Source organism: Nannobrachium achirus (assembly GCF_963921795.1).
Source record: "Nannobrachium achirus genome assembly, chromosome: 17".
NCBI lineage: Eukaryota > Metazoa > Chordata > Actinopteri > Myctophiformes > Myctophidae > Nannobrachium > Nannobrachium achirus.
The window spans coordinates 12,345,625-12,363,354 of record NC_137824.1 but is presented as its reverse complement, the minus strand read 5'-3'; the positions used below and the strand labels follow the sequence as shown (position 1 = coordinate 12,363,354).

General features: G+C 39.8%; 1 protein-coding gene across 3 annotated transcripts in view; it reads left to right on the top strand.

Moving 5' to 3' along the window:
* The window catches only part of LOC308302113 (mitogen-activated protein kinase kinase kinase kinase 4-like), a 173,742-nt gene that overhangs the window by 3,522 nt on the left and 152,490 nt on the right, over positions 1 to 17,730 (top strand). For all 3 annotated transcript variants that reach the window (XR_013962934.1, XM_080746309.1, XM_080746308.1), the window contains exon 2: positions 3,755 to 3,820. Coding sequence is in view for 2 of the 3 variants with exons in the window: in XM_080746309.1 (XP_080602435.1) it covers positions 3,755 to 3,820 (66 nt within the window). In the remaining variant the exon portion in view is untranslated. The remainder of the gene's footprint in view (positions 1 to 3,754; positions 3,821 to 17,730) is intronic.

The window sequence follows — 17,730 nt, the reverse complement described above, 5'->3', positions numbered from 1 at the left end:
TCAGTTTAACCACTTCAGACTCTTTATACTTACAATATATAAAAACAGACCTGAGTGTTCTTGGTGCGGTTCAATTGACACCAAATCTTGTCGTCCCCCCCGGCACCAAATAGCAGATCTACAAGCGCACAACGAGTCTGGTATATAGCCCAACCCTACCCTCCCCTGCCCCTTCTTTGTATATACTTACTGTTTGTTTAGACTTACTGTTTTCTTTTTTCTTTTTTCTTTACATATCTACTGCATAGTACTGTGTTCTATTTGTCTGTCATTCAATGTTATATGAGATACTTAAATGGTTTCCTGTGGAAATAAGCTTAGTCTTTTCATGGATCTCCTTTTAGTAGACCTTGTACCAGTGAACTGTACCGTCATGAAACTGTACCTTTTCCTATGCAAACTTCTAATAAAGTCTTCAATCAATCAATCAAAGTGTACTATCGCCCCTGTTGGCCGGAAACTCATACTGACATCGCTGATACTAAACAGTGGTAACAATGCCCAACTGACATCACATGACTGACATCACTACAATGCCCAAATTTGGAGGTGACATCGGGTGAATACGGGACGATTCCGTGTGGCAAGCCGACATTACCTTCTTACCTTACCTTTCTTTCCAAGCCACTTTGCCAGCTAATGCTAAATCCAAAGTCAGCCTGAAGTGTGTGGAATTCTGCTGCGAGGACATACATTCTCTTTTATTTTTTATTTTTTTTGCACTGATTATGGACACTTATTGTTTGGCCCTGCACTATTGGGTTGTGTTGCTAGTAGGGGTGGATATTGGCAAGAATCTCACGATGCAATACATATCACGATACTTGGGTCACGATGCAATAGTATCACGATGTATTGCGAATTTTTGCAATACGATACTATTGCGATACTATTGCGATATATCAGCTTTAAAAGCTGAAGGCGCTGCTCTAATGTTGTTGTTTTCGTCGTTGGCAGCCATTTTTCTCGACAGACCTCACTGAACCGTGGGAAGGGGAAGTAGCTACTATAGTGAACCGACATCTAGAGGCAGCGGAGTGTCAGGACCGGACATCTACCATTGGTTCCTATGCATGGGAACATATTTTATTTTCCTCAAAGTATCGCAATACTACGGCCTGAAGTATCGATACAGTATTGGCAAATAAACTATCGCGATGTATTGCTACTGTATATCGATTATATTGCCCACCCCTAGTGCTAGTATTGAGTACTATTGCTGTGTTGACACGGCAGTGAGATACTTGTGTTGCACTGACTAACACTGACTGTTATGAACACTTTTGTTTTGCTTGGCGCTGCATTGTTTAGTTGTGCTTTAAGTGTTGCTATTTGTGTGTGACGTGACACTTATGAGCGTTGACTGTTTTTTTGACACTTTATGTATATATTCTTATTTTCATTGTGCCTTGTTTTTTTTGACTGTGCACAACAGTACCTTTTTCTTTTTCTTACTTCTCTGTAACTTTGTAAACCTTAAACTGCTGTGCTGCCTCTGGGCGACTAATTTCCCCCCTTTCCCAAACTCTTTTGACTCAGGGCTGTCACAATTATTACATAATCGTCTAATCGCAATTATTTTACATAATCGCGATTATTTTTCATAATCGTCATAATCGTGAATGTTGAAAATGTTTCATATAGGCTATATATATTTTCAAAATATTGAATAGCCAAAAATTGTGGAAATAGCCGATCTACAAGCTCACAACGCGTCGCGATGCGACTCGTAGATCGGCTATTTCCACTATCAATGTTATTTTTTTTTTTAAGTAGAAAGTTGTAGAAAGTTGTCAAATATGTCCATAATTTCTGTGTAATTATCAACGACAAAAACACAATTAAATCGCTAATCGCAATTATTTGAGTGACAATTAATCGTCATGTAAAATGTCATATTGTCACACAAAAAAAAACATTCCGTGGGCTACAAATGGCCCCTACAAAACGGTGAAAAGTGATGATTCATTACTAAACCATCGTTTTGTGGGTCTGTTTTTAGCCCAAGGAATGTTTTTCATGCAAAATAAATGCTTGCAATGGATTCAGCATCATGACAAAACCCTAGTTTGACCCCTCACATGCTACTTTCACTCCCAACACCTTATATTTATAGCATATCATTGTTGTCGGGTGGAAACCCTGTATGTTCAAAACCGTTCGTTTTGTATTTATCATCTACAAAATGTACTAAACTAGTGAAAACAGCAGATCTACAAGCACACAACACCTCGCATCGCAAGGCGTTGTGTGCTTGTAGATCGGCTGTTTTCATCGACAGTTAGATCGACAGTCTTGTATAATGAAGCAGGTTTTTGCTTTACCAAAAGAAGTACACATTTGAAACTTGGAGATACGAGGTTTCTGCCCGGACAGTGACGATATTTTAGTGATTATGTTGCGAGGAAAACGTTGAGATAATAGCCATTTTGGTTAGAACTGACTAAAAATTACTTTGTACTTAGTTCAAGTTTAAAATGATACTAAATATTTTTTCAAGTGTCCAAATAACTTCCAAATATTATCAAATATTCTCGCGGGGGATGGACATCGGTATCGGCCAATACCAAAAATCCGCAGGTATTGTATCAAACTGGCCAAATCGGTGACCGGCAGGTCACTGACATAAATACCGGTTTTATGCCGATTGTGTCTATTGCACTGCGCAGCACAGCATGATGCTCTGGTCCTGTGACTAAAGTAAACATTAGCAAGAGCAGCCAGTCTACTTAGTGGCTGCCTACAGAATACAGATGGTGCTGATTACCTTTGCAATGTAAGGACATATTCCATATTCCTGTGTCCATGTCAATGTCAATGTCAAAGAAGGGGAAAAGGATGCGTCACCTGCTTTCCTCCTTCCTAGTCCAGACGGTCATATTAGACTGGATCTTGTCTGTGATTTTGGATATTGTACTATTGTGATTGATATGGCATTAGTGTTCTTCTAGCTTATTGGTACTCAAATTTAAGTATGTCTTGTAGGCCTACTTGGCCTGAAAAAAAGGGTATTGGAGCAACCGTATTTTCTAGTTCTTAGCTAAAGAAATCGGTATTGGATATTGGTTTTGGCAGGTCAGACCTTCATAAAACCGGTGGATCGGTATCGGCCAAGAATTTTGCAATCGGTCCATCTCTACGCGGCACCCACTTCGAAAACCCCTGATCTATACATTCATTCATACAGTGATCTGGTACAGGGGCTGCACCGCGACTCAGCATGTCACGTATGCCTTGATGTGTTACAAATGTTTGTATATATGTTTTGAATACATGACTGCTGTGTCATAAGACAAATTTCAGTGTGAACTGACAATAAAGTACTATATCATATCATATCATATCTATACATTCATTCATACAGTGATCATACAGTGATCATATAGTGATCATATAGTGATTCATACAGTGATCTATACATTCATTCATACAGTGACTGGAGGAGGATTTCTTACTTGTCAATGTGGTGTTTGTGTTCTTGACTTCTTCTGGGTCTGTTTTTATCAGAGCGCGATGAAAGCACACTCGGAAATAATTAAATCATATTAATAATTCAATTAAATAAAAAAGGTATCAGGCTTCAGGCCGGGCTTGGGCTGTAAATAGCAGCATGTTTTTTTTTAAGTCCACAATTGTATGTCAAACTAGAATGAATAAAAATCATTGTAATTTATTATGATTTGCTATGCTAAAGAAAACGACCTGATATATCATATAATGACTGACCAAGCATACCGTCTTCTTTTGTCTTTAGGACCCAGCGGGCATCTTTGAGCTGGTGGAGGTGGTGGGCAACGGTACCTACGGGCAAGTCTACAAGGTTGGTAGTTCAACTCCTCTTCTGTCACCCCCCCCCCCCCCCCCCCTCTCTCTCTCTCTCTCTCTCTCTCTCTCTCTCTCTCTCTCTCTCTCTCTCTCTCTCTCAAGTCTACAAGGTTGGTAGTTCAACTCCCCTTCTGTCACCCCCCCCCCCTCTCTCTCTCTCTCGCTCGCTCGCTCGCACGCACGCACGCACGCACGCACGCACGCACGCACGCACGCACGCACGCACGCACGCACACACACGCACACACACACACACACACACACACACACACACACACACATGCAGCAGCAGCAGCAGCATCTTTTAAAAGGCCTGGGTGGAGTTCACTTCCCTATCACAGTTATCTTGTGAAGTGTGTGTGTGTGTGTGTGTGTGTGTGCGCGCGTTTGCACGTGTGTGTGGTTTGTGGTCTGAAAGGGGTGTTTATTGGTGTGTGTGTGTGTGTGTGTGTGTGTGTGTGTGTGTGTGTGTGTGTGTGTGTGTGTGTGTGTGTGTGTGTGTGTGTGTGTGTGTGTGTGTGTGTGTGTGTGTGTGTTGGTCCCCCTGTGCACGGTACCTCTTTCACACGCGGCCTGCTGTGAGAGTACAGTATGATGTGAGCGTACAGTATGATGATACTGTTGACGACCGTGGCAGTAGAAACCAGTGGTGGAAAAAAAGTACTTGCATCTCTTACTTAAGTAAAAGTATCAATACTGCAATATAGAATTGCTTTTTTAGGGTGCCCACACACCAAAATACCTAGAGTGGAATCCGCCAATGCATTTCAATGAGAATGGAGCGTTTTTTTGCCAGTAGAGGATTTCTGCAAAAAACGCTCCATTCTCATTGAAATGCATTGGCGGATTCCACTCTAGGTATTTTGGTGTGAGGGCACCCTTACAAGTAAAAGTCTAGAATTCAAAATGTACTTGAGTAAAAGTACAACAGTAGTGGTATCAAAATGTACTTAAAAGTACCAAAACTATTAGGCAGAATGTCCCATTTCAAGTTTTCAAATGGATAACAATCTTTTGAAAATAGCCGATCTACAAGCTCACAATGTGTCGCATCGGCTATTTTCAAATGGCCGAAGTGTATATAGGGCTGTGGTCGTTAATGTAGGTTTTGCAATAATTATCAAAGTCTACAAAGTAACTATAGTTGCGACCGTAGGTCGCACTTTACTATCAAAACCACCACAAAGTGTAAGTAACTCCGTCCGTCCGTCCGTCCGTCCGTCCCTCCGTCTGTCTGTCAGTCTGTCTGTCACACCTCACACGTCACACTTTTTCCCTGCTTATATCTCCGCAACCGTTGCCCCGATCCATGCCAAATTTTGCACACACGTTCCTTGGCTGCCAAACTACAACCTCCAAGGACCCCCGGAGCTCCAGGGACCCCCAGGTCCCTGGGGGACCCCCAGATGTAAAAAATGACCAAATGCGCAAACATGACCAAATGACCACCCCAACGGGGCTGCTCACGGGCAATTCCCGGGGACCACCGACTCCTGGTGCTCCAGAACGGATGCAAAAGTGGTGGCGCCCCCAGTGGAGGACCCCCTACACTGCAGCTCACATAAAATGCCGTAACTCCGGCTAGGAGCGACCGGGACAGCCGGGGCCGGTACCTATTCGTCCGCCTTGCCGGCGCGGAGACCCCACCCCTCATTTCTCACATGGCCCTCTTCTAGCGCCACCATGAGGCCGATTCTTGCAAAACACATTTTTGGACACTGCTCCGACAATTTTCGCCCTAAAATCACGCAAATCGGTACACAGTATGTCTACACTCATCCCATCAACATGAATCTGTCCCATATAGCGCCACCTCCAGGCCGATTTTTAAAAACACATTTTTGGACACTGCTCCTACAGATTTTGCCCTAAAATCACGAAAATCACTACACAGTATGTCTACACTCATGTCATCAACATGGATCAGGAAGATTTTGGCAAAACACATTTTTGCCATATTTGTGGAGATAAGTGACCTACGGTCGCTTATCTCCCGATTAGGGAGCCTTACTGGTAACTAAAGTGTTCAAATAAATGTAGTGGAGTAAAAGTACAATATGTGGATCCATGACGTAGTGCAGTAGAAGTAGAAGTATTGGAAATTGGAAATGCTCAAGTAAAGTACAAACAACTCAAAAGTGTAATTAAGTACAGTAGGCCTACTTCAGTAAATGTACTTAGTTACTTTACACTACTGGTAGATAGGGCTGTCACAATTATTACATAATCGTCTAATCGCAATTATTTTACATAATCGCAATTATTTTACATAATCGCAATTATTTTACATAATCGCAATTATTTTGTGATAATCGTCATAATCGTTTACATGTTGAAAAATGTTTATATAATGTTCAAACATTTAAAAAATAGTGGAAATAGCCGATCTACAAGCTCACAACGCGTCGCGATGCGACGCGTTGTGAGCTTGTAGATCGGCTATTTCCACTATCAATGTTCTTTTTAAAGTCAAAAGTTGTCAAATATGTCCTTCATTTCTTTGTATATTTAGGTTATGTGTCATATCTGCCATGTGCAACTTCAAAGCCTAAAAGCCAAACAGAAATGTAATTGTCAACGACAAAAACACAATTAAATCGTTAATCGCAATTATTTGAGTGACAATTAATCGTCATGTAAAATGTCATAATCATAACAGTCCTACTGGTAGAAACACAGGGCCACAGCGTGGCCACATCTGCTGTGCTCAATGAAAAAAAAAGGAAAATATACATTTTTTTTTAAAAATATTTTAATACTTTTACTCAGTCATAGAGTTCTCAAATTCCTCCCAAACCCGACCCTACCTGACGTTTTCGGACCGGGCCTAAAAATTATGCTAATTAGTTGTGCCAGGCGTTAATTTTCAGGCATAGCTTGTAGATAGGCGCGTGTGTGTGTGTGTGTGTGTGTGTGTGTGTGTGTGTGTGTGTGTGTGTGTGTGTGTGTGTGTGTGTGTGTGTGTGTGTGTGTGTGTGTGTGCGCGTGCGCGTGTGCGCGGGTGTGTGTGTGTGTGTGTGTGTGTGTGTGCGCGCGCGTGTGTGTGTGTGAGAGTGATTCACTGTGAAGATGGGTGTGTTCCCTCTAGTGATGTTTGATTTACTGGAAAGAGGAAATGTTGCAAACCTCGAGGGACAGTGGAGGCAGTGTAGGACTGAGCCGTACTGTAGACTCTACAGTGGTTCTCAACCTGTGGGTCGGGACCCCCAGATGATTAACTTAACCCTGCAAGACCCGAATTAATTTCACCTCTTTTGGGGAAATTTTTCACAATATTAACATATGCACGTGTTCTAGATATTCAAATGATCACGAAAAGAAAAAATATTACAGGCATTTTACTTATGTTTTAGTGAGGAATAGCTTCAGTTAAAAAGTGAGATGTTGTTCGTCCAGACGCTGGAATTTCAACTTCTCTGGGAGGTGTGAATGTCAGCCTGTGTGGGGGGTATTTATATGCAACTAGAAAATATTGTTCCTTCGAAACAATTGTGGGCTCGCTTCAAGCCAGAAAACAATGGCTATAAATGTACAAAATGTCAAGATCGCAGGCAGTGCTCTCTTTCACGTTACTGATGTCAAAGATTGGTCCATTTTGTTCCAAAAATGTGTTGTGCAAAAGTTGACCCGCTGGTGGCGCTATAACAGGCCAATGTAAGAAGGGTGGTATCAGTTCCTTGACCTATTGGGAATGTGCTTGCAAGATTTCACGCACATTGCAGGCTGTGTTCATGATTTGAGGTGTTTTTGGCTTTGGCCACTTTATCGCTGCTTGCAGCTATATTCATTATTATTATTTTTTTGTGTGTGTGCACTTCATAGGCATATTAGATAAAGGTCCTTAGATTGTGTGTAGAATGTTTCATGCAAATTGCAAAAAAAAATCCTAACGGGTTTAAGCGTTTCACAAACTGCTCAAAATGATATAGCGCCCCCCTTTGGCCAATTGGGGTAGGATTGGTTTTAGTGATATTTGGACTAACACTCTACATCTTTGCCAAATGCCATGAACATGTTACGGGTTTAAGCGTTTAAGCGTTTTACAAACTGCTCAAAATTATATAGTGCCCCCCTTTGGCCATTTGGGGTAAGATTGGTTTCAGTGATATTTGAACTAACCCTCTACACTACACTCTACACTTTTGTCATGAAAATGTGACTTTGCATGTATGTTTTAGAGGCAGAAGAATAATTTGCATAAAAATGCAATATTGTTTGAATTATTTAAAAAAGCATGTTTCAATGTTAACTCATTGAGTGCCAATCCCGAACTAGTTCGGCTTTATTAGCGTATCGTAGTGTGCCGATCCCGAACAAGTTCGGCTTTTAAAAAAAAAAAAAAAAAAAAAAAAAAAAATTTTTTTTTTTTTTTTTGAAAAAATTTTTTTTGAATTTTTTTTTTTTTTTTTGGGACCCCATCAAATCTGGTGAACATGATTTCAATCGCGATTTTGCATGTTCCACCCCCATACAACCCCATCTAACATACAGGGCAGCCATTTTTGTTTACATTACATGTAAAACATAATGGCGATTATCTCAAGAATGCCTGAACGGATTTCCAATCGGATTTTTTTGTTTGAAAGCTGTGAACAAACTGCACAAATCCACTCCAATGCAATCCAGGATTGCATTGGATTTTTTAGAGCTCATTCTTCTCTGTTTTTTTCCCATGCATGAGGTGTGCAAGGTTTAATCATGGCTAAGTTGACGAAAATAAGGCTTCTAAAATGCTTGGTAGCCAATAGCTAACTTCAAGCTAACTTCATCCTCTTCCTGTACATGCACAAAGGAAAGTGTCCTTTCCTTTGTAAAAAAAGTCATGGCTCCAGGGCTTGGGCATGCATTACCAGCATATCTCTATTATTCTCTGGTCACTGGGCGCCCTCTAGTGGTGATAGGCTGGCACTCAATGAGTTAAAGAAATCCGATCTGACAGATCTTTAGATATCGGTCCAAAGTTCACGTAAAAAAAGTTTTGTGCACGTGATGCGAAAATTCCAGAATAAAAGCGGGTTTACGCGTTTTACAAACTGCTCAAAATGGCGGATAATTGAAGGGCGGAGCTTACTTAACAACGACACAGATGTCTTCCGCTTGAGTCAAAGCACGCGTGTAACAAGTTGCATGTCTTCAAACGAAACGAGTCATGACTTATGCCCGTTTGAAGTTTGAATTTTCAGACGCTTCGCATAGCGCCCCCCTTTGGCCGATTGGAATAAAATTGGTTTCAGTGATACTTTGACTAACCCTCTACATCTTTGCCAAATGCCATGAACGTGTAACTTTGCATGTATGATTTAGAGGCAGAAGAATAATTTGCTTAAAACCGCAATATTAATTGAATTATTAAAAAATTATGTTTCACTTTAAAAAAAATCTGGTTGATCAATCTGACCGTATTGGTCCAAAGTTCATGTGAAAAAAGTTTTGTGCACTTGACGCGAAAATCCCAGGAGGAGATAGATTTTTACTGTTTTTCATATAATTCCGAATTGTGGGAGACCTAAAGGTCAGAGGTCAAAAGTTAGAGGGTAAAAGTTGTTCGGCATGAGGAGACGCATAAGTGTATACAGGTTTCATGGCTTTACCTCAAACACAGCATGAGCTATACCTGTTCAAATTTCGCACTTTCGAAGGCTTCCAACAGCGCCACCATTTGGCCGATTGCTGTATAAAATAATAGCACACGTCGCCACTGTAGGCTGAACACATTGATGTTTTTATTTTCATTTTCTCACTAAGTATGTAGGAGTAGAAAGGTGCCAAAGTATTGAGGAGAACTTACTAGATAAATAAACTAGAAAATGTGCAATTTGGGAAATTGCGAGTGTGGTTGCCCGCTCCTCCCACAAATTTTCCAAGGTGATTAAGTTCTCATGTCACTCCCGAGATTGTTTGTGTTTCGTTTTGAGAGGGTCGTTCCCCCTGAAAAACACATTTTGGCATGAAACAGTTACGTTTTGCGCGTTTGTGGCGCCCCCTATGGGTCGAGGTGGAAATGCTTTTGGGGATCTGTTGAGTATACCACCCACGATTTGTGGTTAAAATTTGGTGCTGACTGGATGTTTCGTTTGTGATTCATGGCTATTTTTCGCGAACCGGGCCTCTCCCGCGAACTTCGTAAGACTGTTACGGGCGAACGGTATGGACTATCGAAATATCGCTTGACTATGTTTATCGCATGGGTCCATAGATCACGTGTACCCATTTTTGTGACATTTGGAGAAAATATGTAGGATAAGGAGCGAAAAGTGTGTTTTGAAGAAAATTCAAAATGGCGGAAAATCTATCCTGACGCAAATGGGCGTGGCCTATATAGGGAGATGCGTCATGACCCAAGGAATCCAGGGAAAAAATAATTTTAATTTTCCAACCTACGGTTCAAGAGTTATAAGTTAAAACGTAAAGTGAGCTGTTATAGCGCCACCATGAGGCCGAATGATGTAATTATTTTTCAGTTAATCCTTGCCTGCATTATGAACCTCCTCTCCAAGTTTTGAAACTGTAGCCCCAATGGTTTGTGAGAGAAAAATAATTGAATGTGAGTTTTTGTGATTCCCATTATAAGTCAATGGGGAAAATTAATTCACTAATAAATTAATATCAATTAAACGATACAACTTTTCTCTTATCGCAATAATAGCACACGATTCCCGATGAACCCGGTCGATTTGACATATGGCGCGAGTGTGTGGCGCAAAAACTGTGGACGGTGAAACGCGCCGAAATAAAAGTTTATCTAGAAGAATAAATAAAGTTTCCCGAGGACTATAGTGTGTTGCCCTGTAAGGGCAACCACACTAACTAGAAAAGCAGTTCCTGCAGAAACTGCGTGGGCTCGCTCGAAACTGTTATGAAGTAATAGTAGAAAATGCATTTAAGCGCAAGGGTGTAAAAAAAAGTTTTTTGAAAAAAAAAAGTTTTTTGAAAAAAAAAAGTTTTTTGAAAAAAAAAAGTTTTTTGAAAAAAAAAAGTTTTTTGAAAAAAAAAGTTTTTTGAAAAAAAAAGTTTTTGAAAAAAAAAAGTTTTTTGAAAATTGAAAATTGGTATGGAACTGCCGATGGAATTAGATCTACAAATCATGGGGATGGGACTGGTTCTAGAATTAGATCTACAAATCATGAGGATGTGACTGGTTTTAGAATTAGATCTACAAATCATGTGGATGAGACAGGTGATAGCTTTAGAGCTACAAATTATGGTATGGAACTGCCGATTGAATTAGATCTACAAATCATGGGGATGGGACTGGTTTTAGAATTAGATCTACAAATCATGTGGATGTGACTGGTTTTAGAATTAGATCTACAAATCATGTGGATGAGCAACAAATTATCGTATGGAACTGCCGATGGAATTAGATCTACAAATTAGATCTACAAATCATGGGGATGGGACTGGTTTTAGAATTAGATCAACAAATCATGTGGATGTGACAGGTGATGGATTTAGAGCTAAAAATTATGGTATGGAACTGCCGATGGAATTAGATCTACAAATCATGGGTATGGGACTGGTTTTAGAATTAGATCTACAAATCATGTGGATGTGATTGGTTTTAGAATTAGATCTACAAATCATGTGGATGAGACAGGTGATGGATTTAGAGCTACAAATTATGGTATGGAACTGCCGATTGAAATAGATCTACAAATCATGGGGATGGGACTGGTTTTAGAATTAGATCTACAAATCATGTGGATGAGACAGGTGATAGATTTAGAGCTACAAATTATGGTATGGAACTGCCGATTGAATTAGATCTACAAATCATGGGGATGGGACTGGTTTTAGAATTATATCTACAAATCATGTGGATGTGACTGGTTTTAGAATTAGATCTACAAATCATGTGGATGAGCTACAAATTATCGTATGGAACTGCCGATGGAATTAGATCTACAAATCATGGGGATGGGACTGGTTTTAGAATTAGATCTACAAATCATGTGGATGTGACAGGTGATGGATTTAGAGCTAAAAATTATGGTATGGAACTGCCGATGGAATTAGATCTACAAATCATGGGTATGGGACTGGTTTTAGAATTAGATCTACAAATCATGTGGATGTGACTGGTTTTAGAATTAGATCTACAAATCATGTGGATGAGACAGGTGATGGATTTAGAGCTACAAATTATGGTAGGGAACTGCCGATTGAAATAGATCTACAAATCATGGGGATGGGACTGGTTTTAGAATTAGATCTACAAATCATGTGGATGTGACTGGTTTTAGAATTAGATCTACAAATCATGTGGATGTGACAGGTGATGGATTTAGAGCTACAAATTATGGTATGGAACTGCCGATGGAATTAGATTTAAAAATCATGGGGATGGGACTGGTTTTAGAATTAGATCTACAAATCATGTGGATGTGACAGGTGATGGATTTAGAGCTACAAATTATGGTTTGGAACTGCCGATGGAATTAGATCTAAAAATCATTGGGATGGGACTGGTTTTAGAATTAAATCTACCAATCATGTGGAAGTGACTGTGTGTGTGTGTGTGTGTGTGTGTGTGTGTGTGTGTGCGTGTGTGCGTGTGTGCGTGCGTGCGTGCGTGCGTGCGTGCGTGCGTGCGTGCGTGCGTGCGTGCGTGAGTATGCATGTGTATGTGTGCATACATGCGTGTGTGCGACCGTGCGTCCATGTGTTCCCTGGACCACACTTTGAGAACCAGATAAATAGCCGATCTACAAGCTCACAAAGTTACACAGTGCAACTTATTGTGAGCTTGTAAATCATGTGAGACCACTGACTCAGCACTGTAATTAAAGTTAATAAGGAGCACCTTTGCTTCTGAGCTGTAGAACTGTTTGTTCAAGATATGGGCCATATCCATTGGTTTGAATAGGGAGCGCAAGTGTACGAACTGATCGCTCTCCCGGAAACACGAAAAGTTGAAAACACATAGTCTTTGCTCGGGGAGTGGCTCGGTGAGTGGCTCTACGAACATTGCGATTCTGATGTTAAAAGGATCAATAATGTGCGCATGAGAGCAAGCTAGAAATGTTTGGGGGAAAATAAAGAAAAATCTGAAAACCAGAAAAAAATGACTGGAGGCGAATGGGGGGTCTGAGCCGCGACCCGGCACTCAGAGGGCCATAGATGAAATTCTGTAAGTCTCTGTTTTATTTTAGTCGCACTTTACGAAACACGACGAGCGTGGCTACAAACGTGCCAAAAAACATGCATACATTTTGAATATTTTGGCCGTGAGGACAATACATTCACAGTAAATCTGGGAACAACAAAAAATCTCCTCCACTCTAGCCACACTCTAGGAATGGTTTTCCCGACAAAAATGCCCCCAAAATACCCCAAACCACTCTACCTTTGGACTGCGATTGTGGAAGAACGGTATGACGTTTTCGAATACCGTTTGAACCATGAAGAAGTCCAAAGGCGTGTGAGCGTTTTTCAAGTTTGAATCGCGTTCCTACGTAAAAGTATGCCAGAGTAATGAGGCTATAAAGTTTTGTGAAAAAGTGAAAATTTGAAAGTCAGATCCCATTCATTCTCTATGGGATGAAAGATTTATGAATAAAGTTAAATATATCAAACAGTATAAACTTTTAAAAAATTTCTAAAACAACAATGAAACTTCAAACCTCGCTGAACATTTCAAAGTTGGAATGAGGTTTTTATATGAAAGTATGAAAGAGATATAAGAGCACAAAGAATGTGCGCCAAAAAAGTGGGCACTTTTCTACATAGACTCCCACTATAAGGAGGAAAAATAAAAGTTTGAAAGTTAAATATCTCCAAAAATATGAAATATTTTGAAAAGAAAAATATAAGCACACATCACTGTAGAAAGCTGAACATGTTGAAGTTGGAACGAAGTTTCTAGCACAAAGTGTGAGGGAGTTGAAAGCGGACGAAGAAAGGGTACGGAACCTTGGAAGTTAGAAATAAATAAATATAAACTGGGGTATAACAAGCTGGACTCGCCTTCAGCGAGCCCACAATAATGACAATATCTAAAGTGTGCTCGCCTTATAGGCGAGCCCACAATAATGACAATATCTAAAGTGTGCTCGCCTTATAGGCGAGCCCACAAATATTGTGGCCAGTGGCATTGTAATACTATACAATAGGATTTAATGGTGATGTTAATGTGAAAAAAGAACAGGAAAACTAACTATAACATTTTTTTTAAAATGATTTAAAAAATGTTGCCAGAAAGCAACGCTGGGCCTTGCAGGGTTAAAGGGCCACTTCACCTCTGGGACAACCCTATCTTGCGTTTTGCATCATATGATGCAAAACGCATCACTAGTACATGCTGAAATACTAAAATATCTAAAAAAAAAACAGATTGAACACAAAAAATAACTCGGGATTGTGTTGATCGTGTCCCAACCAACAATAAAACAAGATCGGGTTGTCCCAGAGGTGAAGTGGCCCTTTAAGGTGCAACATTGTTTTCTCACTCAACAGTAAACAAACCCAACATAAAGTTTTATGTGTAGAGAGGGTATCTGCATATTTCTAAAATGTCAATTTAAAGGTATATTCAGGACTTCGCTTTCATTCAAATAAAAATAAAATGTGTACATTTTCCACTAATGCACCTGACTATAATGTGCGCTGACCATATACGGACTTCCACCCTGTCCCCTGTTACGAGCATAGCTCGCTCGAAATTTTCCCGTTCGCCACAAAGATCTCCACCAATCAGGATAGAGTATGGCCTCAGTGCGCGTTCTAGTCTGTTCCTCTGCGCGTCCACCCTTAGTGAAGCGCGGGTGCACAGTTCCTCCATTCTGTAAACAATGGCACTGGAGCCACTACATTACATTCCGCGGCAGTTTTAACTGCTTTATACTTGCTATTTTTTAATTTACTCTTTCTATTTCAAGTCTCTGCTTGTATGTTTACTTTATTTCGCGTTTGTTTTTTATCGATTAGTGTCTTAGACAGTTTAACTTTTTACAAAGGGAAGAGTTTCAGGAAGCTGAATGTGGACAACAGGCTGAGAGATGCTGAACAAAGAAAGGAGGTAAATAAGAAATATTGTATAATTGTCAGAGTGCAGCAATCTATTTCCTAAGTAAACGTTTGTTAGGTGGGTTTGTCATTGGGATCTTTGAAGGGTTTGGGGCTATATTTCTTGTAAAAAGTTTCGTTTTAAAGTTAGCCACATTGTGGGTGAATCCGCCCTAAAAACAATACATTGATCTAATAAACAGGGGCCATTAAATGAGACATATGTCTTGTCTATAACTTGTAAATGATTTCAATGTCCACACAAAGGACAAATAGACTTTACTTGTAAGTTACTTCAGCCCATAGCTTCAGCCATGAATAAACACAACGTGAGTCACAACATACGGCTGACGTAAAACGCATCTACAGAACTACTTTTAGCATCGTAAGGTACATTCACAACATAGCCCATATTATCAAGTCATCCTATATTTTATACCTCTATGATATCAACGCCGCATTTGTTAGACCCACGCTTGCTATTCCAGAAAGATCTGAACGTTATTGGTGCATAGTGATGTTTGGAGGGGGTCGCTCAACACCTAGCTACTTACAGGAGGTCTATTGATATGCATAGGTACTGTGCAATGCTTGTTTCTTTGTTCAAACATCCCATTGTGATACTAAAGCCTTAGCGAGGTGCGAATTGGGGGGGTTTGCATGTCAATGCATACAAGTCTGTAACTCTGGACCCTGAAGGGTTCATTTGGTTCCATTTGTACACTGTCAGATATAAAGGGAGACCTTGAAATCTGCTTTGAGAAACACTGCACTAGGCCATTAGATCAATGTATTGTACTGTACTGTTTTATGACAAATTGTAAAATTTACTTTTGTGTCTATTTTAGTCTCACCAATCTAATCTAAGCATCATCTCCTTTATTTCTATACAGGCTGAAGAATTTGATGTCTGAAGAAGAGCAGCTGTACATCCGATCACACTACAATTATGACACCAATAAACGTTGAACATTTGAAAAATATATATGTATATATAATGAGGCAATCTATACACACAAATAGGGTAGGCTATTCTACAGTCTGGAAGATGCTAGACTCCACTCCACTTCCCATTTTCACCTGCAAACCGTTTCCTAAATAAACAAGTTTTGTCAACCTGAAACTTTTTTTTTTAATTACAAATGCCAGAAATGTTATGCAGCTAAACGATATGATATTGCATTTAAATGGGGTTTCATACCAAAATGCTTTAGTGTATGAAACAATACAATATAGCGTTTTCACAATGTTTACAACTTCCCATCATTGTAAGCTTTCAGAGGTCAGAACACATTCAAATAACTTACCACATACAAAAAACATTTACCATTGACTAGATCAAAATGAAATCGAGACATTACAGTTTATGTATATCAAAGCATCATTTTATTAATCATGTTTAGATCATGTCAGTCTTTCATGCAGATCATTAGTGATGGTAACGACTGCTCAGAAAATAAAAGCCTTTTAGTTAGCATTATGTATGCTTTCTTGTTGTGCTCTTCACGAGCGAAGATCAATCCAGATCAACAGTAACAGCGATGATGAAACAAGGTACCTGTATGAAAAAAAGGGTAAAGAATGATTAGATTAGCAGTCATAATAAATGCCTCAGTCTATTGAATACTGCAGTGTTATTCATTTATCGTTAGACCCGCAGCATAGATCATTTAGCAGCTCCAAAATTATTAATCCAGATACAGGGTCGTCGTCATGTTGGCTTGTGTGGACATACTGTGTCAAAATATATATTGTTTTGCCCCAGACATAATTTACCAGACAGTATTATTTACCAGAGAGGCAGAGCGCTAGCCCTGAATGATCAAACAGGTCTGTAAATCAAAAGGACCGTAGTGTTCGGGTTAGTTATGATGGTCCAAATACAAGTTTTGAGTCTGCTAATCATTATGCTGATTGTAAACTACTGAACTAATAAAATGCCAGTGCCTGTCTCGTATAAATCAGTATCATACATATTCTAAAGCTGGAGAAGTAGGCCTACCGATACTCAGTAATTGTGTCTTGTGATCAAAATGAGAACATTATAATGGTGTAATAAAAAATATACATTTCCAAAGCTGTAAGGCCAGTAAGAGGACTATAACACGGCCGCATGCCAAGCGATACGGTAGCGTTAGTTAAATGTAATTGTTACATGTCTAAATATGTTTGCATTTGTAAATAAAGATGACTTTTTATTTCACTTACCGATTGGAATGTGTAGAGCTTAATCGATCCATGCTGTATAGAGTAAAGATGTTAGTTTGTTTGTTTCAGTTTGTTTACATCTGGGCGCCATTACAGGAAACTGCTGGGCAAAGCGCGTTCTTGTGATGAGGCAAAAAACTCCTCTCCCGCGCCCTCTGCTGGAGAGGAGCCACATTTTCATTAAACCTGAATATGCCTTTAAGGACTTGTTAATACCTCTAACATGACAAATTAAACATTGGCCAAATTGTCAAACATTAGAGGCAGACATTTGGAAAATAGCAGATCTACATGCTCACAACGCCTCGCGTTGCGAGGCGTTGTGAGCATGTAGATCTGCTATTTTCACAATAGAACCGTGTTATACAAAATGTCATGCCTCAACTCATGCTCGTCAGGATGGGGGGTCCCCAATTAAAATATGATTATTTTGGGGGTCGCGGCCTGAAAAGTTTAAGCCGTGACATCATTTTGTAGGCAGAGGAGAACTCTGCCCCCAGAGCATTTTCTGTCCCTCGCTATTTCAACAGATCAGAGACAAAAATAACGACTAAAGTATAATTCTAACACTTTCCTTTCAACAACAAAGAGAAGAAAAATGTGTAAATAGTAAAAATAGCTAAAAGATTCACGGAAACTGGGGGCAGAAATTCTCCTCTGCCTACAAAATGATGTCATACTTAACAGCCCCTG